Source organism: Poecilia mexicana, unplaced genomic scaffold (genome assembly GCF_051168715.1).
Source record: "Poecilia mexicana isolate PSO_F unplaced genomic scaffold, ASM5116871v1 scaffold_3, whole genome shotgun sequence".
NCBI classification, from domain to species: Eukaryota; Metazoa; Chordata; class Actinopteri; order Cyprinodontiformes; family Poeciliidae; genus Poecilia; species Poecilia mexicana.
Window position 1 is genome coordinate 16494752 of NW_028263372.1, and position 23439 is coordinate 16518190.

The 23439-nt window shown below is 40.1% G+C and overlaps 1 protein-coding gene across 1 annotated transcript in view; it reads right to left on the reverse strand.

The window, feature by feature from the left end:
• Nucleotides 1-23439, reverse strand: part of rasa3 (RAS p21 protein activator 3) — a 42198-nt gene that overhangs the window by 12759 nt on the left and 6000 nt on the right. Inside the window, exons 2-7 of the mRNA XM_015007959.2 lie at nt 17403-17520; nt 13382-13485; nt 11043-11137; nt 6531-6607; nt 1384-1464; nt 1221-1293 (exon numbers count right to left, since the gene is read on the reverse strand). Coding sequence (XP_014863445.1) covers nt 1221-1293; nt 1384-1464; nt 6531-6607; nt 11043-11137; nt 13382-13485; nt 17403-17520 — 548 coding nt within the window. The remainder of the gene's footprint in view (nt 1-1220; nt 1294-1383; nt 1465-6530; nt 6608-11042; nt 11138-13381; nt 13486-17402; nt 17521-23439) is intronic.

Consider the following 23439-nt stretch of genomic DNA (forward strand, 5'->3'; position numbering starts at 1 on the left):
CCACTACGCTTAAAAGATTCAAGAAGCCTAAACATGTCAGCTAAGACTTTTGGTGATGATCCACACTGATAAGAAAACAACGCAGTTAAGGGATACAAAGAGTAGAGACGAGCTACATTTCTGCATCAGTGAGACTGAGGAGAGAGGATTTGTTCAGGAAACACCCCGGAGTATCTGTAGGTCTGTTCATGTGGCAATTAGAAAGAAATAAGACGGTCTTGTCGGAAATCAATGGGCCAGATTGTTTGGTTTGTCTGAATCAATCATACTCTTGTCCAACTGGAGCTGCAGCGCGGAGGCCAGAGGGCGGAGCTCAAGAAAAATGTCAGTGCGGCGCTGCAGCAAGCGAGGGTCAACAGGGACAGAGCAGAAGTGAATATAACGGTATTTACTGTATTATGCAGAAACGTAATAATAAATATAACTTCACTTTTTGCATTCATTTATGCTGATTTTTCAGCGTGACTTTAATTTCAAATCTCACTAACTGAATGTTTTCTGCATTAAAGACTTCATAATTTAAAATGTATTTGTATTCTCGTCATAGTTGCTACAAAAGTCATTCAGAACCACTAATTTCTTTGTATGACCACAACAGCATCCCATATTGTGAAGTACTGGAGCACAGAGCAGATGTTCAGGTCCAGAGCACGCAATCAGATGAAGAACGCTTTATGTCCATGTGATCACTAATCTCTGTTTTTGATTTGTGCTAGGTTGCAAAAGAGAAAACCGAAAGACACACTCTACACCAAAGCAATGCATGGAATGAGCCCCAGACGAGCCAAATATTTATGTGCTGCTCAAGGACTGGGTTACGGTCAATTTCAATCTCTTAAATCTTAGATATGGTTGTGGAGATACAAAGAAATGTAAATGATCCGGTTCACAAAGTTTTAAAGTTAACGAAAATTATTCTAAGGTGTAAAAAAAACAAAAAAACACTGGGCCTGCGCCTAATGTGGCTTCATACTAATGTGTCCCCCAATCAGTCGACTGGGTTGTGTGACCCTTGGAGGGCTGCAGTCGGTTGTCTGGGTCGCTTCTACAATGGAAAACCGGCCCATAGACAACTGGGTCACTGGGCAATACGACAAGTCCAACATTTTTGTTTTAAATTATTGTGTTAATGCAATGAAACTGTTATTTTTACTCAGGATTAGTTTGCCGGCATCCACCGTAAAAGCGCACCTGTAAAGAGTGAATTTATCTTAACCAACCTCAAAGTAGAAAGTTTCCTCAAACTGGGGATTGTTGGTTTTCCTCTTAACCTTGGTCTTCTTGGCCTCTGACCTGAGTTACAGAACAAACGCAAAGAAATATATAAAGCGTTGTCTTCCCAATTCAGACCAGTGATGAATATAAAACCGCAGCTAGGCTCACCTCGAAGGACCGAGTAAGGATACAGCAGCGTAGGGATCACACTGTCCATTGACGATTGGAAGGCCTTGGCACTCCAACACTCTGTTAAAAATAGGTGTTGACGCATCAGCACAATACTGGGCAGGAGTCTCACACTGCCTGCTCCAGATCTTAGCGGGTTAAGTGGTTCAAAATTCCTCCTGAAGACCCTTAAGTCAATATGTAATTTCACATTATTACACAGCTAAAAGTATGATGAAACAGTAACGGGCTTTGCAGTTTCCACTGCGAGTCAAAGCCGAATCACGGCCTTCTGCAGAGCTTTTTGGTTCCCTGCTTCCCACATGTGATCTCTGTACTTCCATCAATCCTCCTGTACAGCAGAAGACAGAATATCGTGCCAGGAAACAAGACGATAACAAAGTCCCTGCTATCTGCGCAAGCGAAGAGATAGATAAGAGCTGTGAGCTTCCAATCTTGCACTGTCTGCTCTGAAGACTGGTGTATAATCACTTTATTAATAGATAACACTGGAGCTGTGGTGAGTTCATGTGCTAAAAATGGCTTAACTCAGCTTTATTATGTAAAATAATGATCAAATTGAGTCTGGATAAATCCCACAGGCACTCAAAATGGCAACAAAATTCAAAAGTACTTAAAGCGAGACTAGCATCCGCCCGCATTTACAAAAAAGGGCCTTATCTAGAACTTTGTGTAGTCCAACCTCCTCGAAGACAATGCTAGACAAGCAAACAGTGACCAACAACGTCACTGTCTGTCTGCTGCAAAGAAGAAAAAAACTCCTTCCTTTCTCAATGAATACAACAACAAAAAAATAAAAATCCTGGAGGCTTCGACAGAATATTAAATCCCTGCATTCGTCTCACTTCAAGCATGTTACAGGTCTAGAAAAAAAGCTTTTAGACAGCAGCGCTGAAATGTTTTTTTTATTGAATGCAATGCGGCCTTATTTGTTCAAAAGCCCTAAAAATACCCATCTTTCACATGTGCCACAGATACTTTGAATGTATGGCTGTCTGGATAGAGGCTGACCTGCTGCACCATGACATCATGCTGTAAGGGGATTAGCACCCAAACAGGGCACCCCGGAGGACCAATCACTTCCTGTGTGTCACTGTGATGCACCGCGAGTCACACACACACACAACATGATGAATTAAACAGCAAATTACAGCGCTTCCCAGAGCTGGACTGACACACATGAGCAGCTTGCGCAATCCTCCTTGCACACACACACGCACACGCAAGACACACACACACACACACACACACACACACACACACACACACACACACACACACGCACACACACACACACACACACACACACACACGTCTGTAATAAGGAGGAAGGTGTGTGCCTGGTTAAGCTTGGCTAATGCTGGAGCACTTCCTGTCCAGTAAGCTGGTTTATATAACCCCTGCTTGGCCTACAATACATCCAGCCTCCTCTTTCTGTCATCACGGCCGTGAGCTCTGACAGACCAGACAGCCAAGCAGACTTGTTTGTTATAGTCAACATTACTCATTCTAGGCTAATGTGCTTCTGCACCCACGGTTCCTGTCAGAGGCAATTACTCAAAGATAAAAAAAAAATAGAAGAGGTGAAGAATTACTTCACAAGCTTCCCCGCTACCTTCAACAAACCTGCAATTATAAAGTACACTTGATTATGGGTCAGTGTTGCCATGTCACATTGATGAGAGCAGCAACCTCCAGCACAAAGATCTTTCTTTGTTTTCATTTATCACTTCTTTTTTTTATTTAGCAATGAAACACAAGACATAAATGCTGGAGAAAGTTTTTTTTTGTTTTTTTTTTCGGTGGGGGCGACAGGGCGGAAGACTGAAGCAAAAACCTCAGGAGGAAGGGGAACTTAGTTGAGTCAGTGACATTTGTGGTTGAGAGTTGGAAAACGAAAATGAAATCTAAAGCAATCTACAGTAAACGAAACTCACAAGACACTAAGATCCAAACTATGACGAGGCAACCAGAACAATCAGCAACAAACTGTAACTTGTCAAGAAAAGAGAAAGACAAGACACGTCGACTGAGAAACATTTTATGTACTGGAAAATCCAAATCTTTCTCCACCACTTGGAAGTTCAACTTCAAAATGCAAAAATAGAAGCAAGAGATGTTCACGCAGCGTTGGCAAATTATTGAAACTGCTTCTAAAGACAAACGGGATGTTCTTTATCTGATCCAAATGTTAAAGTTGTTAGTCTGAAAGAAATCAAAATTTGGCTTTTCAGTCATTTTTTTTGACAGACACTGATGGCGCCAACAAGAGGTCTTCTCTGTGACTGTGGCATGACTGTTGTGCTGCAAAATTCAGTGTGCGGTTTTTTTTGGGACTAGTGTTGATTGAAATTTATCAGAGCCTGAAACATTGAAAGCACAAAGATGAAAATAATACCAGGGGAAAATGTAATTGCTGAAATTTTTTTTTACCCCTTTGCAAACTCACTGTTTCATGATGTATCATTAACAATGACTCTCCAGGTATGTTTCTCTGCTCTTTACTCCCCTGATAAGAAAAGTGAAGTTTTTTGCCAAAGTAAGTTTCCATACTGCCTGAAAATCAAACATATGAGATAAAAAGTCAAAAATGTATTCTACAACTAGATATGATCATCTTTCATAAGTGGAATTCAATGTTTGACATAGTATTGACTAAATTGTATGTTTTGATGGCTTCACAATTCGGAAAACCTGCAACTGAGATGCTACTGCTGAAAACTGCAACATATGAACCTAAATTTTCCCAAATTTTTCTCGGCAGCTCTTTATGTCTTTTATCATAAGGCTCCCGTCCCTCTGACTGATCTTACTGAGTAAGTCCGTCCAACTGGATGAACATGCAATATGCTAATGTTACCAAAGCAGTCTGTAGTGATTAGCACATTGCACACTGATATTGCAATGATTACTTCAATTTCATTTGTTGTACAGCTCTAACACTGTGGTATATCAAAGCTTAACACATAGCTCTTATTTTAAAGTGAGAAACAACCACTGCTGCTGCTGCTGTGGTTTCTCAAATCAGTTAATGCTTGATTTGCATGCGTTTGTGCTAACAAACACCCCAAACCCAAAGCAACCAACGACTTTTACCTTGTTCAAAAAATGTTAGTATATTTTAAAATTATGGACACATTTTGAAAGGGAATAGTGATATCAATTGAAATATTACTATTTGTCTAATGTGTTGAGAAAGGCAGCCATGTTGAGAAAATGTTCCTCTCATTAACACTGTGTTGGAGGTTAGTTGTTTGTCCAATTCCCATTTGGAATTGGATAAGTGGTCAAAATGTTCAGTTTCAAAAGTTCAGACTTCAAAGATTTATTTGCTCATAAAGTTTATAAACAGGGCATGAATACTTTATAATTATTTTCACTTTAATAGTCTCGGTTTGGCCATTTCTATTTATTAAGACAATGAAAAGTCCAGTTGTAAAACCTCGTAAACATTAATGTTGCTCTTTTTAACCCTCTGTCATACAACGAGTCTTGAATTAATCACCACATCCAACCATTTCTAAAGCTTTCTGTTCTATGAACAAAGTTTCTTGAAGCACCAAGACAAAATCATAATCACCAGAGTCAAAGTTGGCAGACGTTGGAGATATTCTAAGCGTTGGTAATTTGCATATTCCAAAATAATCCCTTGATGTGGCTTCGAAGAGTCAAGGTATTATTTTTATTAAGAGAAAACTAATCTAAATATGCAAATGTGACGATCAAATGATGAAGACATCACGTCTGTGGCTAATTCAGTTCCGTTTTCTCATCTTCTGAATGAGCCTACATGTGTGAATGATTTCTTTGGTTTGTGGGGCTGAATGCAGGCAGCAGCTCTTTCGCCTCGCTCTCACGTGTCTTTCTAGAGAAATCTGACGAGATGACCTGCTGCTCTTCGCTCTAAGCTCCTTACCAATATGTGATCTGGGAGCAGAGCCAACTGGCTCATCATCAAACCTCTTTACTGCTCGTTGCGGAAGCACACGCTAACACACAACAACCCATCGACGGCTGTGTCATTCATCCCATTCACGCCGGTTCCTCTGAAATGTACCAAAAAAAAAACAATCGCACCTTAAGCACACAGAGTGCAACCAACGCATTTTTGAGAAAAAAAAAAATGTTGAAGAATTATAATTAAAATCAGAAAACAACTCATTTCCAGTCATAAGGCCAAGCAGTGCAAAAGCAAAATAAGGCATTCTGCAGCAAAACCACCACAATGCCAAATATTGCAAACCTTGCTGTTTCAAAGCATGACTGCAGCACAGGAAGCATAAATCACTGCTGGGAACCCTACAGTAACACGAGGAGCTGGAAGACCACTCGATGCTCTGCACTCAGCTCTTAGCAACTGACAGAATATTTTATGCTTGTTTTTAAAAGAGACTACTCTTGTTTGGTACACTACACATCCCTGTTGCTTACTGGCTTCCAGTAAGCAACAGGGATCAGAATGTGACAACGAACCAGTGATGATAAAGAGGAGAAGTATTTCCCTAACATATGCAGAAAAGTTCCAGTACTGCAGGTCAGTAATTGTGAAATATGGTAAAAGAAGGAACAACACAGTCAAAACATTCTTTTTTTTGGCTCTGGTGGCTTTTAGTTGAAAGTAGCTTGACAGGAAATAGGGTAATGAGAGAGGGGGAAGACATGCGGCAAATGTCACCAGGCTGGGAATCGAACATGCGACTATTGGCACGAGGACTAAGGCCCCTATATGTGGGTAGTGCTTTGCCCCTGCGCCACCACAGCACCCTAAAACAAGGTTTCTCATATTACGACTTTTGATTTGGGAAATTTTAAGTTAAACTTAAAACTTTGGAGCTTTATTCCAATCTGCCAACGTCATCATCCCCATCTTGCTTATTCTGTGTGGTTGTAAGATAAGATGTTTTAATGAACTAGTCAGTGCATTGTTGCCCTCAAATTTCCATTATGAGCAATAACAGTCGTAAGAAAGGGGTTAAAAACAAAATGTAATGATAAAATGGTTTTGCAATGCAGAGAACTGTAGGTCCAATGTGACTGTACTGGACTATCAAAAAAAATGTGACAAGTTTTATAAATTAACAAAAGGGTATTTTAAACGATTGCTAAGCAATAAAACAGAGACTCACCGTGTGGCCAGTTTATGGTTGACCACTCCACTGTCGGTGATAACTTCACTCAGGCGCAGCTCAAGGTGAACTTTTCCCTGTAAGACACACAAACATAATCCAACGTCTAATTTACTTCATGCTACAAGTCACGTGAGAGGGAAATAGACTCTGAATATGCGGATAACATCCTCAACCCCTTTTTTGGACCTGTTGGTCTCCTGTACTCCTCTTATATTGTCACCTTTACTATCAGAACTTTAACAGTTCAACAGACTGGGCCTGGAAGCAAACAAAGAAAGGCAGTGTTGACCTTTCCTCTCTCTCGGTCATCCTGAGTCCAGGATCCTCTTCTCTTCAGTTCACCCTAAAAGGATTTAGTTCTGACAGGCGGCCATGCTGGATTGGATCATTACCCTGTTGATGATCCATTTTCTGTTTTTTTTGTAGAGAAAATAAGATTTTTATATAAATTGTCCTGATGTTTTACACAGTCCATCTACCTGTAGTATTTATCAAAAAGGTCAAAATTAGGCTCATTTTACCAAAACACTTATGTCACGTTAAAGTTCAAGCAGCATTTATCAAATGCCACATGTTTACATTTGTGGTGGTAGGACAGAAATGGCTTTTTCATGGCATATTTCCCAAATAACCTGAGCGTGTAGCAGATGGGGTATCATGTTTTTTAGGTAGAGGTGCCACTCTTCGGTGCTACTCTCCAACATTTTATTTTGCTGAATTACAGGATAAATTCACAATTAAATGAGATGCACATCTAAAATTTCTCAATCTGAAAATGTCCCGATTTCAGTTCATTTTTATTCTTTCTACACACCCCTACAAAGCCTGCCGACAATCGTGGCACATCATTTGTACTTATTTTTATTGAATCTAATAACAACGTACGGCATTTTCTAATCTACAGACTTGTTTTCGTACTGTGAGACGTTCGATTAAACAGTTTTGAGCCGGTCATAAAACATGGCGAAGCGCGCTGTCGTGCTGATGAAGAAATCATCTAACACGCCGACAGACAATATTTCTTCTTTCACGATTTGTGTGTTTCTGTTTGGTTCTTTATTAATCAAAGGTACTCAGCTGTAAACAAGCGGTAATCTCCCCCCACCCCTGACAGTGAAGCAGAATAACTGTGGCTGGTCGTCATGCTGGAGATATTTTCCTTCTGAAGTGATTGGATTAATGACATAATGACAGTGTAGTGGTGCAGCTGTCTAGAAAAGCTCCATTAATTAACAGCATCAGTATGCAAACTCACAGGCGTTGCTGCTTCTGGGACATTCAAACAACGGGTACACACGTACACACACACACACACACACACGCACGCTCGCACACATGTATGCATGCACAGGCCAAACAATGCGTCCTCTATTGAGCAGAGAAGAGAGACACTCTATCTTCCTACTTCATTTGATCCATCTCCTTCGCTTTTCTCTCAGAGATGTGTCTCTCTCACGCATCCTTCCTCTTCCCCAGCTCCGCGGATGAATGTGTCTCTGTTTCAGATCGCTGCTCCGGGGCTACACACACCCATCTGTCTGCAGATGTTACTGCTCACTGTTCACTCTGTGTCTGCGAGTGTGGGTGACTGACAGTGCTGAATAGTGAACGGCAGAAAATGTTGCACACGCAGCAAACAAAGCGCGATGAATGAAAGTGGCGAAAAGGCACTCAGCACTTAATAACTGGAAGATTTTTTTTTTTTTCTTTTCGGAAGCTGCAAGCACATATGTCGTCTCAATAGTTTTTTGTTTTGTTTTGTTTTTCAAACGTTTAAAACCAAGTCATGGGTTGATTTTAGGTCTTGAGACCAAGATAGTTTAACCCCAGACGATTTATCTGCAAATTAAACCTTAATTCTCCAAAAAGAAAAAAAAAAAGAAAAAAAAAAAGAAAAAAAGCTAGCAATGGGAATGGTTCAAATGTAGCCGGTTTAATGTTTGGAAACATATTTAATCAGGAAAAAAATGTCCTTTCATTTTTGCTGAAAGTCTTTTGTTTGTCCTTTCAATGGTCGGACTTACAACCAGCACAGCTCCCAAAGGACCACAACACACTGCAAAAGTACAATGTCACCTCATACTTAAGTGCATTACTTGATTTGTACTCGTTTTCTGTACATGTCACACAATGTTGTTGAGTTTGAAAATCTTGCCTGTTCTTAAATTTCAGGTTTGTATATTTAACACTTAAAATATTGGGATTTTGTATTTATGTTTGTTTATTTCAAAGTTCATGCCATCTGATAGTCTGTTAGTCATTTCTACTGAGTGTTATTACAGCGTGTGTGCGTGTGTGTGTGTGTGCGTGTGTGTGTGTGTGTGTGTGTGTGTGTGCGTGTGTGTGTGTGTGTGTGTGTGTGTGTGTGTGTGTGTGTGTGTGTGTGTGTGTGTGTGTGTGTGTGTGTGTGTGTGTGTGTGTGTGTGTGTGTGTGTGTGAGGTGGAGGGGGGCAGGGAGAAGGGAGGATGTGGTGGGTTGGTTGCTTGTATTTAGACATCAATTTTTCAACGACATTGCACTTTGCCAGCTGTGGGACCAAAAAGGAGGGTTTTGTTTTCATTCTATTTCATTCTTACTGCAAGCAACTACAATTCACAATCACATATTTGAATGAAAAAGTAGGAGTTTCAGTTTTTATTTTGCAAAGGAAGAATAGCAGGATACGGCTGGAGGAAGATGCAAAAATACTGAGAGTTCCTCCTACTGACGTTGCCTTACCAACAGCTTCTGAAATGTTTGAGGCTTTACGATGTCGTTTTGTTCGACATGACAGCAAAGGCTGCCATTGGATAAATATGCATTTCAAAACTGGTTTGAATGTTGCATTCTAACAAGTCCTCTGATTACAACTAATTTGTTTGTAATCAGATCATTCTGAACAGAAAAGGAAATAAACTTGGCCTCTTTCAAGATGATCTAGAAGGTTTTGCATATTTTTCCTCTTCTGCTCACGAACAGAAAGTGACAAAGGTCAGTGGATGTTTTTTTTATTTTATTATTATTTCCACAGAAAACACAGAGAGATCCATGTGACTTTGACCCTGCACATTTGAATGTTTCAGGTGCACACAGGCTGTGTTTGTTTGGGTTCTGTCCCGACTCCCAACATTAACACACAGACACAGCATCGTACAAATACACACGTGCATATCCTGTATGCATGCGAGGCACTGGGTGATTCCTGCTTTGATATGGGAAATTCAGAAGAAATTGTTTGTTGTGTGGAATATTTTAGCTTCTTTTTTTTTTTTTCTTTTTTTTAGCTAGCGAATGATGTTCAAGCTCATGTTAAAGTGAGTTTCTGATATCGATGACGCAGCCTTTTAAATGTCCTGATCCGAGGCTTCATAAATACAGCTTCATAAATACACTACAAGCACATGGCCTGGTTAAGAACATGATGTAATATTCACAAAGAAGTTCAGTTGAATAAGTTGCTCTTTTACAGCTATTTGAAAGAATCCGGAGATTTCTCCAGAGTTAAGGAGTGACAACCCCAGGGGCCTATTATATGGAAATTTAACAGAGGAACTGGAAGCATAATTAAAAGATCAAATGCAGCAGAAATACAAATCTGTCATACAAGCAGGCCCGAAGCGTTGTATGATAGTAATGCAGTTTAGATCAACTGTGACTTTCACTGGAACCCGGCATCTAGAGATCATGAAATGGGAGGATGTGCCAGTTCAGTTTTGGTTGGCTGCTGCTGTATCCTGAGCTTTCAGTCTAATCTTTGTAGCTGACTGTGATGAGACAAAAGGCAATTCTGACCTAAAAACAAAACAAAAAAAAAATAGATGTTCTTAAACTTATTTACACGTCCTTCATTTTTGAGAAGTAGGAAATAGCTGAAGAACCGAAACAGGATGTAAGAGAAGCGTCATTTTTCTGTTGACCCTCTGGTGTTGAGTTTTCCCCTTGTTGATGCCAAAATACTTTTATTTTTAGAATATTTTATTGATTCCATTTTATTGATTCCACACCGTCAGCCAACATGACTCAACACTAGTTTATTCCTTTCTTTGGATGTGTGTTATTTGTACTTTTTTATGATGTTTTGTCCGCTACAATGGCCTTTATTTGGCAGCTGTCTTTGGATGTGTTTTTAAGCTGGAATTACTTTTTTTTTTTTGGCCATAGTTACATGGCAAAATGTGACAGAAATGTAGAAAATTGTCAGGTAAAGGACAAAAAAAAATACATAAAACACTTCCATATATTGTGATCAACAGCACATAAGTGCAGAAAAGCCTGGCGACTCAGAAGTAAAATAAAAGTAAATTACAGACTCAGAGATTTTACACATGAACGTAGAGATCATGCACTTGATGCTCACTGAAAAAAGCTGGTCATAAAGTTTAACAGTGAATATATTTTACATATTCATGTCATACTTTTCCGTCCGCGTATAAAAACAAACAACGAGTGAGTCTTTGTGATAGAAAAAACAAAGAGGAAAAACCGCTTGGTGTTTGGAAAGCTTGATTCTGTTTTCTCTCTGTACTGACCTGCACTTCTGAGTCAGCGCTGACAGGCTGCAGCTGGAACCAGGTGTCTTTCCCATGGTATTTCTGCAGGTCCTCTTTCTTCACGGCAACTTTGCCTACACACACACACACACACACACACACACGCACACACACACACACACACACACACGTCAGCAAACAAAGACAAATGAGCTCCAAACGCGACTCACTTTATGCTTTCCAAAAAAGCCTACGTGTTCAGATTTAATCTACAGCAAAAGCTCGACTAAGGCCCACGCACAGCGCTCACATGTCTGCTCACGCTCTGTAAATCCTCACACATCCATCCATCCATCTCTGCGTAACCCAAACAGGCACCTGGAGAAAAAGTACACACAACATGCGCTGTGGTGGCCTGGAGATAACCCCAGGAAGTAAACCGTGCCACCTGCAATCATTCACACAATCGGGGCGGAGTTGTGAAGATATGTCAGTTTGTGGTAAGTGATCAAACCCACTTAGATTCCTAGAGTCACACCGACACACCCGAAACCACCGAGAAACTTCCACTCATCGCAAACACACAGGGATTATTAAGATAAGAGAGAGCAATGAAAGGTCATAGGTCACACAGAAAAATCAACTGGTAAATTATTATTCCTCTATTGTTGCAGAAGGAGAGATAAACACTGAAAATTTAGCTGCAGCTTTTTGTGGAGGTATTATCATTTTTGGCCATTTCTTAGGCTTTTTGTATTCCAGTCTCAGTTGTAAAGCTGAGTGGTTAACTGGATTTCCTTCTTGCTGTTTTCTAAACTTCAAGACAAATCTGCCTTCATTGAATTGTATTTATGTTCTCATGTTTTTTCCCCCCCATTTTTTAAAGTGGCACACCATAAATATACCCAAAGGAAACTACGAGTTATAAATTCTGAGACACACTAACCAACCATAAAAATAAACAACATTAATTTTTAGGGGGAAATGTGTAACATCAATGATTTCATAAAGAATGTACTTCATCTTTACACCAAACTGTTTACCTGTTGAATAAGAGCTCAGATTAAATATAGCCTTTTTTCCCCAAATTTTTTTAGTATAAAATAATACTTCTTAGATGTTTGTTTTACCCAGGACATTACAACAAAAACAAAGTAACAGTGAATGTGGGAGATGATGTGGTAAAAGTCACAAAACTTTAGCAAAACACTTTTAGATCATTTTAAATCGCTTCTTGAAACCTATTTTCATTTGTTGGCATTTAATCGGGGCCTGATACTGAACTTTTCAGCTGTGATGTTATATTTTTATTTTATTTACTTATTATTACTCTTATTTTTTTGTAATATTATTTCTTTTTCTCTTTCTCTTTTCATCAACTTATTCCATTGCGTTATCGTTTTTATTGCAGCACTTTGGTGCAATTTTAAACTCGTGCTACATCAAGAAAATCGACATTGACATTGAAATTGAAACAAATTTCAATTTGTTTCAATTTCCATCTCCCTGGTTCTGCTTTTTTTCTGCATCATAAAACTGTACCAGACAAAAACATAGCAAAACTCTTAACCTCTCTAAAAGTTAAATATCATCTTGGTTGTAATCTTGTCATTTTCTTCCCGCTTACTCAAAAGACTTTTGATTTTTATTTTGCGAACTCCACCATGTCATGTCTGCAGATGGCTTGCTGGAGACAAACCAAAGCTCACAACGGGGCTTGCAGCCATCTTGCTGACTCAGATTTGCTGCATGTTGCTGAGAGGTACTGTGAGACTCGAGATGTTTAAAGTTTGAGCTTGTTAGCACTGGTAGGAGCTGCTGAGGGCGCACTGCCTCTGGTGTACTGACATCAGCTGGATCCTGAACAAAGAGAAACGTGAGCGACTGCAGGAACCCCTGAGCGACAAGACTGTAAACCTCCAGACGTCTTTTATTTTTAGCCCCATTCCAGCAGTGAAACATCTTTGACTCAGCATGCTGAGGACAGAGACTGGCGTCCAATTAGATCTCGTCAGGATGCAAACACCTGTTGGCAGCCAATCAGATCTCAGGAAGAAAGCATGGCTCAGTCAGACAGGGTGTAATTATTGGCGGCGATTATTCTCAGGGCTGAGGGCTGATCGCATCTGATGAGTGAGTAAAACTTAGACTATAAAATATTCTAAAATAAGAATTAATTAAATAAGAAGGGGATTAAATTGTGTTTAGTGAGTTGATTCACTTTTTGTGTCCGACTAGAAAAACCTGTGTTTTTAGCTTTGGCTGCTAAAAAAAAAACACTGTGATTTTTCACTGCAAGTTGATTTTTAAGCTCGGTATTAGATGACAATGGAGTTGGAAAGGGGAGCATTAAACAGAGAGATGAGCTTATGACTCACCAATGCTGGAGTCCCTCCTGAACACGTCCCTGTCGAAAATGTAGAAGGAGAGATGTCTGAAGCTGCGTGGGATCTCGCAGTAGAAATCCTCCCCGTAGAAAGGACTGCAGGAAAGAGACAGACCGGGGTCAGAAACTCATGCAACGGATCACTTTATTAAAAAGTAATCAGTGTGTTGACGTTGCTTTTCCTCTTACAAGGTTTACTGTGTGGATTCTTGAATGAGAAGCTGCAGTTTCCAGAAAATAGCACCTTTAATCTTATCTTTTTGATTTTTTTTTTTTTTTTAGATCAAAGTTTAAACAAATGATTGAAAACAAACGAAAATGAAGATAATGGTGTTGATTTGGAACTGCAGTTGTGTGGACATTTTTCCTGTCAATTGAGCGTGGAGACGAGCATGTGAACCACAGACCCAGAGACTGTTGTCTCTCACTCGGAATAAATTATTCCTTCAGATTTAATTTCAAATTTTGTTTAAAACCACTTGAGAGACCAACAGACTGTTGTGCAAAAAAAAGGGCTTGATTCAGAATATTGTGAACACTCACTGACTCATAGTTTACTCTAATTACTTTCTGCGTATTATTTTACGTTTGTACTTATTTGTTTCATTCGGTCAAATTTGGTAATATTATTTTCATTACTGAAGAAATAATTCCAGTGGCTAGCTCAAAAACTAAATTGCATTATTGTTGTTTTTCTACCTAAATCCTATTTTTGGTAAATATGCAAAACCTAATTTGTTCCTTGTTTAAGATATGTTCTAAAATCCCTGAAAAAACATCGTCATTCATCCTTCAGATCATTTTAACAGGTAGTGAGACTCGTTCATTTCATCCATGAGTCAAGTAAATACTGGAGCAGCACATTTTATTGAATCACAATCATCGTCTCAATTTTAATGTGTGCAATCATATAATCCCAAAGAACTGACTGCATGCAATACTTTGAAGGATGTCGTACGTCAGGTGCCGCACTTTCACAATCTGCATGATATATTTGGTCAGTTTAAAAGCCAACATCTGATGCAATGCTTTGTGATGTGGCTTAATAGTAATTGCTTTTGTCATTGCGATATTCAGCAACAGTATTGCGATATGCTTTACTTAAATTGTGCACCCGTACTTTATTCACTACAGGCTGTTTCCGCTATGACTTTGAGAAGTTTTTTGTTGTTGTTGTTGTTGTTTTCCTGGACTTTAACTTCCTGAAACCAGGTGCTTTTTGTCTGCGTTTTCAGAACAGGTCTTTCTCTGGGTGAAGGGCGACACAGATCTCCGTCCACCACAACAGCAGAGTCCATGTCGCAACGAAAAACAACGAAATCAGCGTGATGCAGTATTAATGTTAAAATGCTACATAGTGACTGCAGGCGGAAAACTGGTGTGTGATGAACAATCCTCGACAGTTCTACAGATAAAACAATCTGTATCAGAAAAACTAATGCTGCAAAAATTTTACAATAATAACAGAAGTCTTAGATATTTACACTTAGGTTGACAAATTTGGATAATTTGGTTGAAAAACTGCTTTCAAATTGTGTAATTTAAAGAGCACAAAGTTGAGGATAAGATGCTGAGACATGAGAAATGTTTGGTTTCCTCCCACTACAAAACTGCACATTTAGTTCATTCCGAAGGTCCTTCCTCCCAAACAGGGGAAGTTTTTGGGGTAGATTTTTTTTTCAACTTTTATCGCATTTGTTCCTGGACCGGGAAATGAAGGAGGGAGAAAACAAACCCACAAAAACTATCCGTGTCCCTGAAACGGTGAAAAACCGAATTTCCTCCATCAAACAAGAAGTGGCCGAGTCTCCTCGGTTACAGTTCAGCCAAGGATCACCTGGTTAATCTGTAAACAGCGTCTGCAACATTTTCTTCCCATCTTGGTGACTGGGAGTGTCCTCAACCAGCAGCCAGGCTGTAGGTGTACTTTCACCTTCGCGTAAACACCCCAACCACATCCTTGTCCACATTCAGACATGATTGATTCGGTCAATTAATCACCTCCCACATGGAAAATAAAGCCTGCAGGTATGTCTTTCCACGAATCGGTAAGAAAAGGGATTTTGCAGCCTGTCTGCCTGCAACAAAAAGGCCTGTTTGTGACCGCTGGCTGGAAGGCTCAGCGGCTCCCACAGTTCGCCTCACCTAAAGGACAACCGCAGAAATCACAGCAATAAGAATCTCGTGAGCCAAGCCCTCGGGGCCGCTGCTGCTGCTAATTACCGACGTCTTCCGCTGCGTGGCGGACGTGAAGACAGACAGAGGAGAAGATGAGTGAATGGGAAGGAGCATGACTGTACTTATCAATGATCTAGCTAGCTAATTTGAACTCCGTTTTATCTAATTTACTAAGATTTGAGGAGCTACCTGAAAGATCTCATGTTCGTCATCTGATCTGACAATTGTTTTTTGTTTTTCACTTTATTAAAAGACTTGTATGTTTTACAATAGAGTCAAATAATTAAAAACATTCCGCAAATATAATGTAAGCTTTCTGCTACTTTGTCTTTCCTTTATTTTTTCTGCATTTACCACACAAAACAATGCGCAGCAAAAGACTAAAAGGGTGATTTTGCAATTATTTCGGACTAAAACTATTGCCGTTTCCTCGTGATCATTTTAACTCTTAATAGCAATATTAATAATAACAACATGCTAGTGGTGCTAATGAAGCTATAACATGTAAACGCACATGATTCAATATTAGAAAACATTAGCTGAAAATGTAACTGACCACGTGAAAATTTTGTTGTCCTGTTACGTTTGTGTATAAAATCTCTACTCTCCGAACAACTCTTCTTCTGCTGCCTTCGATGCTGTGTTGTGCTTCTATTTTCACAGTAGTGACACCAGCTGTTCAAAAGAGCGACTGCAGCGCTTATAGCGCCCAGATATGAAGAGCAGGGCTGTTCCGAGAGCTTGTTACTTTTACCAATACCTGTTAAAATGAATCAAGACTTTCTGCTAAGGCTAGCCATGCATCACCTTCTGTGTTTAAAGGCGTACCACACTGTAAAATGTTGGAGTAATAAAACCGCTCACACTTTCTTTCAAACTGTTACTTTTAAGTTTTTTTAAAACTGCACTTGGGAACCTACGAACACCATATTTATTACGACTCCATCTAAAAACCCACAACAGGCGGGCTACCTGAGCAGATAGCCTGACTTATTACACAGCAAACATATCAACTCCCATCATTACCGCATAATGAGCAGAACAGTGAATTTGGTGGGGTGAGGGGGGGGGTGGGTTGCCATCAAACCTTGGCATTGTTAATTAAGGTTATGCTGTAGGAATCTCAACACTAATTAAATCACAACTTTTATAAACACCAAAACCAAACTGCTGCTTTTATTGCTCTCAAAAATGTCCACATTATCCTCCATCTGGCTTTAGAGAAGAAGGAAGGACATACTTCATAATTTAAAAACGATTACAGTTTCAAACAACAAAAACAGGGAGCAGCTGCAGCCCAGCACACAATAGAAGTGTGAGCAGATTCAGAGCTGACTGGATTTATAGCTTGTGATCCATGGAGATGATGGCAATCTAACATGTGATTCGGTTTCTGCGCTGCTACCGTTTCCATCGGCTCTTCTGCCGGAAAGTTGGCTGCCTCTTGCATCTCCTGCTCTGAGTTGATAAGGCCAATATGCTGGGAGGCAGATTTCTAACAAAATAACCTTTAGATGTTGCTGTAACAAGCCTTTGTTTGAATTCAAACACTAAGTATTGAAATCCCTTTGTTGCATGATACAAAAACAGAATTGTTTGGTGCATCTTTAATCTAAGAAAATAGGGTTTATACATATTAGAAAGCCTTACATTAAATAAAATTTAAATAAGTGATAAAAAAAAACACATTCCAGGCATTGAGGGGATGGCAATGCCATGTTATTCTATTCTATTGTCCTGTTTTTTTCCTTACACTTATATGAAAAAAAAAGTCTTTTTCCTAATTATTTTTGCATAAGAAAACAAGACAACAGAAAAAGGGGCTTTAAACGCACCAAAGTGACTTTTCCACAATCTTGGTCCTGAAGACCTCTTCTTGGTCCAGGTTGACGGTGCAGTAGCAGTCCCTCATCCTGTTCGGTCCCGGATATGGAGGAATGTTTTTTGCTTCCCCTGCACAAACAGAAAGAGATTGAGTGAGATTCATTTATGTGCCGCAGAGGCAAACATAATGTGTTTATTCAGGCTTCCAGTGATAACTTATTTTCAGAACACTAAACGCAAACAAAGCATAAAAAATAAATAGAATTATGCAAGTTCACACCTGTGTGCGTGTGTGAAGATCGGATCTTTTTTCTATCCCACCACCAAACCTGGCAGCACGATAAATGAGATTACCTCTGCCAAGGTGGCTACTTTTATATCTCACACACACATATCATATCAGGGTCTCCCAGAGACGCAGAAGGACATGTGAACAGGCGTGTGTTTCCGCTGTGCTGCTCAGATCTGTGAATGAAAGAATCTGCGTGGGACATTTCCTGAAATCTTCAGAGTCTCAATCTGCTCATCAGACATGTGTGACAGACAGCACTCCCTTTCACAAAAATGCTGTCCTGCCACCCACTGAGACAGACATATGCACACATACACACACACACACACACACACACACACACACGCACACACACACACACACACACACACACACACACACACACACACACACACACACACACACACAACGCAAAGGTGGTGCTGCAGTCCTGCGGGACCAATATATTCTGCTTCATGAAGCTGTGGTCTCAGTGCTCTGCTCCGTATTGTGTTTCTCTTCGCCCTGGGGACCCACAGGACTCTGCAGTCTTTAGTTACACATGTGTTAACTAACCATGTCAGTGTTTGCTCCAATAACGCGCCATCCGTACAGGAATCTGAAGCAGCTTTGTCTCGTCGCATTACTTTTGGCGTTAAACGAATAACTTAAGAACAACAGAGGCAGAAAGGATCCAAACACTCAGGGATCACAGAAGATTCGAATACTCTGATCATTTCTTCTTCTTTTAATCATACATGACTCAGTAAAAGCTACAGAGGCCTTATGTGGAACAGTGACCTTATCTTATCATTTTAATTCAGTTGAATTTGGTTTGAGATCATCATTATCATCCTAAGTTTGAGCAAAAACACCACTGCTTCAGCATATTAGCACAATGATTTCAAACAAAAATACATATACTATATATTTTTCGTCAATTTGATACGCAGACTTGAGCTCAGGTTAGTTTTAGTATTTGTTTTCATGTAAATGTTCTTATTTCTCTGTAATAAATGTATTACAGAGAAACAAAAGAATAAAAGCTACAGCATAAAATTATTCCAAAATAGTTTTTCTTATACCCAGGGGGAAATTGTAACACAGTTCTTTCTGCCAGCTGGCCTGCAGTGTGCAACAAATATGGGGCAAGGGTCATACAAGACAAAGCTTCTTTCACTTCAACACGTTCCCTGTTCTCTCGTGGAAAGGACTTATTTTTGCCTTTTTGAAGCTAACTTTAAAAATGCACTGGCAACAGACGCGCAGTTAGTCAAATCCTATTTTTAAAACAATTGCCACAGATAAACCTATGAGCCCCTATCTTGTGTCCAGTAAGCAAAGCAAGAAAAAGAAAAAAAAACAACAACATTAAACCGGTTTGCTAAGAAAAATATTCGGTTGCTGCAACAGGAAACAGTGGGCATGGACTCAGTTACAGACCCCTGCAGCTGAAACCAAAGTGGAAAGGAGGGAAAAAGTTGACATTTGACACTGGAGAGCCTGCTGTGAAACAACAAAACGGACAATCTGCTCATGGATTACGGAAGTCATTTGTCCTGCACTCTGATTTATCAGACCCATCGGACTTTTCAATCACTCTGCTTTCTAAACTCACAGAGACAAATTAAAGATCCTTTGCCCCTTTTATTAGACATATACCGCAGGTCTTCTAATATGATGATATTTTGGTTCAGGACTTCCTGTGTCTTGCACATCATCACAGTACCAGTTGAATCCTTCAGAGAGATTCAACTGGACGGAGGTGAGTAGCTTCATTTATGGAAACACAACACATCATCATTTTAAGGGTTTGGATAAAACCTGGGGTTTATTTAAATCTTATTTCCAGGCTGACACGATACCTGCTCGTAACGTCCTTTAACAAGATGACATTTCTATTGCTAGTTTCACATTTGATAAAATGACAGACCAATCATTTGAAACAAATAATGCAACAGGACCGAGAAGACGCACTGATATGTTGTTTGCAGAATGCAGCGCAGTAGGCAAAACGTAAAACCCCTGTGAGGGAAACGGAGGGGATAAACTGCGCTCTGAGCATTATGATGGCTCCTCTGGAGGCTGATTAAAGCCCTGGGCGAATTATTACACAACAGTTCCTGATAACAACAGTCATTCACAAATGAACCGGACACCTGAGCTGCGCAGCGTGACACACACTTCGTTGCTTCAACTTGCAGACTGCAGCTCTTACGTCGGAGATGACGTTACTCTCTCTTATCTCACCTCTTCATTTCCCTGTTATGAGATCCTCGTCATCTCTGCTTTTCTTTCATCCGTTTTCCAATTTTTATTCCACCTCCAACATGTTAATCCCTCTCATTCATTCCATGCTCTCAAATTCCCTTTAATCTGAATTTTGTTTTTTGGGTTTTTTGTCCTCCCTCCGACCAACGCTCATTCATGATCTGTGAGATGCCTTGATTGGATTGCAACCATCCGGGTCATCCCAAATGTCACGGGATTACCACCACTTTCTCAGCCCTGCATGCTTTTAATGACTCAGTTTAAGGTGTTATAAAAATAAATAAAGGAGGAGAAAACAGGGACTCAACATGGACTCAAGCAGAATATATCATTCTAGGTTTTTTTTAAGATAAGTTGTTTTTCTCAGAAGAAACTTACTATATTTATAATCCATGGAAAAAAAGGCCAAAAGACAGAGTGAGTCAGAAAAAGCTATCCGACACAGGACAAAGGACAATAAATGTGATTTTATCTACCTATTGTCATTGTCTAATTTTGATTGTTACTAAACTGATAATTCATTATGTAAATTAGAGTGGTAATTACATCTTTTTTAGGTTTTCAACATAGTAAAATGCTGGTTTGCCAGAAATTATTACGTTCTAACACAGTGCAGATATTTAAAAAATATGTCACGTAAATTGAATACAGTGTTTACTTTTGTACGCAGAGACATGTTGCCATGTTGCAGCTTAATGTCGTGGAAAATGTCAGTGCATGTTTCTGAATTTAGAAGGGTGGATGGTTAAAGTTTTAGCTTTGTTTATCCGTGTGTGCTCATGCATGACGGCACATGAGTTTGTAAAAAAAAAAAAAAAAAATCAATAAATAAAAAATAAATCTTGTAACATGTCTAAGAGTTTATCAGCTAGCGATTCTCTAGCATAAAATCTTTCCTGTTCCTGCTTTCATTTTCTATTACCAAAAAAACCTGATTTCACTTTCTTGTAATTTCTGCAGCTTCCCCTTTTCATCTCTTTCTCCTTTATGCAGCCAAACAGACGCCCGGACAAGAACGGCAGCGTTTTGTTTTTCATCAACCGCCGATGCAGCTGTCCCTGGAGAATATCTTACCACGGTATCTGAACCAAACAGGCCGAGACACACACTTGACACGACTGCGTGCGCACACACAACAAACATGAGGGCCCCAGAGCCGAAATGCAGAAAAGCAGCGGTGACAGGAGCAGGGGCGAATTGACACGCTCGACTCCCGTCGTCAGCGCGGCCGTTGAAAAACCGCCAAGAAGAGAAGAAACGAGGAAACCCGAGTGCTTGTATGAACGTAATGGATGTAGTGAATGTGTAGCTTTGTTCCTCTCCTTCCTCTGTTGACCGACTCCAGTCGCTGCGCCCGTGTGTACAGTTACAGACGCGCTGTTCGACTCGTTACTCTAATCTTGTCTGACATGAACACATTCGAGGATACACAGCCGTGAATGCTTTCAACTCAACTAGCAGGCCTGGGGACCACAGAGTTGAAGAAAGGGAACGAGGGGGGGAGGCAAGGTTGTCACACACACTCACGCACGCACGCACACGCAGAATTACAAGCAGTGTGCTCAGTCGAGTGTAAGAGAAGGGGAAGACTGCAGAAAGAGAGAAAAGTCAGCCAGATAGAAAACTGGAGCGCAGTTCCCTTTGGAGAACGCTACAACAGGAAATGAGATGAGGAGAAAGGAATTTCAACTGGATCCAAGGCGAAGTTTAAAAGCAGCGAGAACAACCCAGTCACCCCTGAGAGTGAGTGAATGCGGGGGGAAAACATGGTGTCGGTGAGAGATCACCATGAGCATGGAAACAAGGAGCGAAACTGTCTTATATTGTCCCACTGGTGCTGCTCGTCTCTTTGATGTCCGTAGGTAGAGACTCATAACAAGAACTGAAACTAAACTGGAAGTCATTACTGTCGTTCTCAATATGACTGCACATAAAAACATTCGCCGACACACGACACGCAAAGGCCCTCCGTAAGGACATCCACAGCCGGGGCGTTAATCCTGCAGGACTGCTTCCTTTGTCGCTGAATATAAGCAAACAAACTGTATTCATAAGGTAATATCATGCTCAAGACTTATGCTAAATATATCATTAAACAAAATTTCTTCTAACAATTTCAAGACATCACCAACCATTCTGTTTCCAGACTGTGTTTGGGGGTCCTGACTGAAGAAGATAAGCGTGTTTTAAAATGCTACGCGAAATGTATTGTGCTTGAAAGTGCTGCTCTGGATATTTACTTCAATAAACACACTTTATTGGTGTTATAACTTTATTATTATTGGAAGTATTTCAGGCTGTTAACGTTACTTCTATTTTTAGCAGCATTGCTATTCATCCATCCATCCATTAACCACTCATCCTTTCAGGGTCAACCATGCACATTCTCACACCTACGAACAATTTACAGAGACATATTAACCTAACATACATGTTTTTGGACTCTGGGGGGAAGCTGGAGTACCCGGAGAGGACCCATGCATGCACCGGGAGAACATGCAGACTGTGCAGAAAGACCCCAGGCCGGGATTCAAATCTAAGGTCACCATATGCATGTTGTTTATTTATCTATTTGTGATGTTAACGTAATAAATATGAAAAATGACCTTAGTAAATATGGTTAATACGGTAATTCTGTTCATTTTTTTTTTATTTATGTTTACACTTCTTGTCTCTCCTTCGTCCACCATAAGGAGAAGCTTATCAACACCACTATGAAGCTCAGTTTGCTCTAAATGTCCAACTGATGAGTCATCATGAGGTATTACTGGTTGATCAAGAAAAAATGAAAATATGTCAGATGATTTTCAGCAATACAACACTAATCCTGTTATTTGCCACTGTCCTGAACTTCTATAAACTATTAGGTAAAGCACTTAAGCCGGAAAAAAGCTACATTTTGACGGGGGCATGGATCCGTTTAAAAGTTTAGCATAACACGAATCCTTAGGGAGTTTGGGTCTGTGAGTAAAATCCACATTTAGCCTTGTTTAGGTGAATCAGTGAATTCATTTGTAAAATTAATTATGAGAGTAAAAAAGTGTTTAGGACTGTGTGATTCTCCCAGCTGAAACAAACAAAAAAAACAAAAAAAAACGACAAATTTCACGGATCTGAGATCTGATTTCCGCTCACAGCGGCAGCGACACGAACACGCGTTTCTTTTTGCCACAAACTGTCCTTAGTGATGAAGAAGATGCAGCCTAATGAGCGGAGCTTTCCACACAAACCCAGCAGTTGTGAGCGCAGCATGTGGAGAACGAGAGCCGGTCTGGTTAAAGACTGCACACCGCCATCTCTGCGATAAACCAGCATAGAGTTACTGATCAAACTCCCTCTTTGTTTCAGAGCCGCCTAGAGCTAATGTTCACACCGGGTCGTTGGTCTCGACGGAAAACTTGAGCGAAACAGAAATAAACAACACACACTTCTATCTTTACGTGCAACTCGACCCTGCGGGAGGAGCGGCTTTCCAAGATGTCTCGTTGAAGTTGAAGCCCATGAAT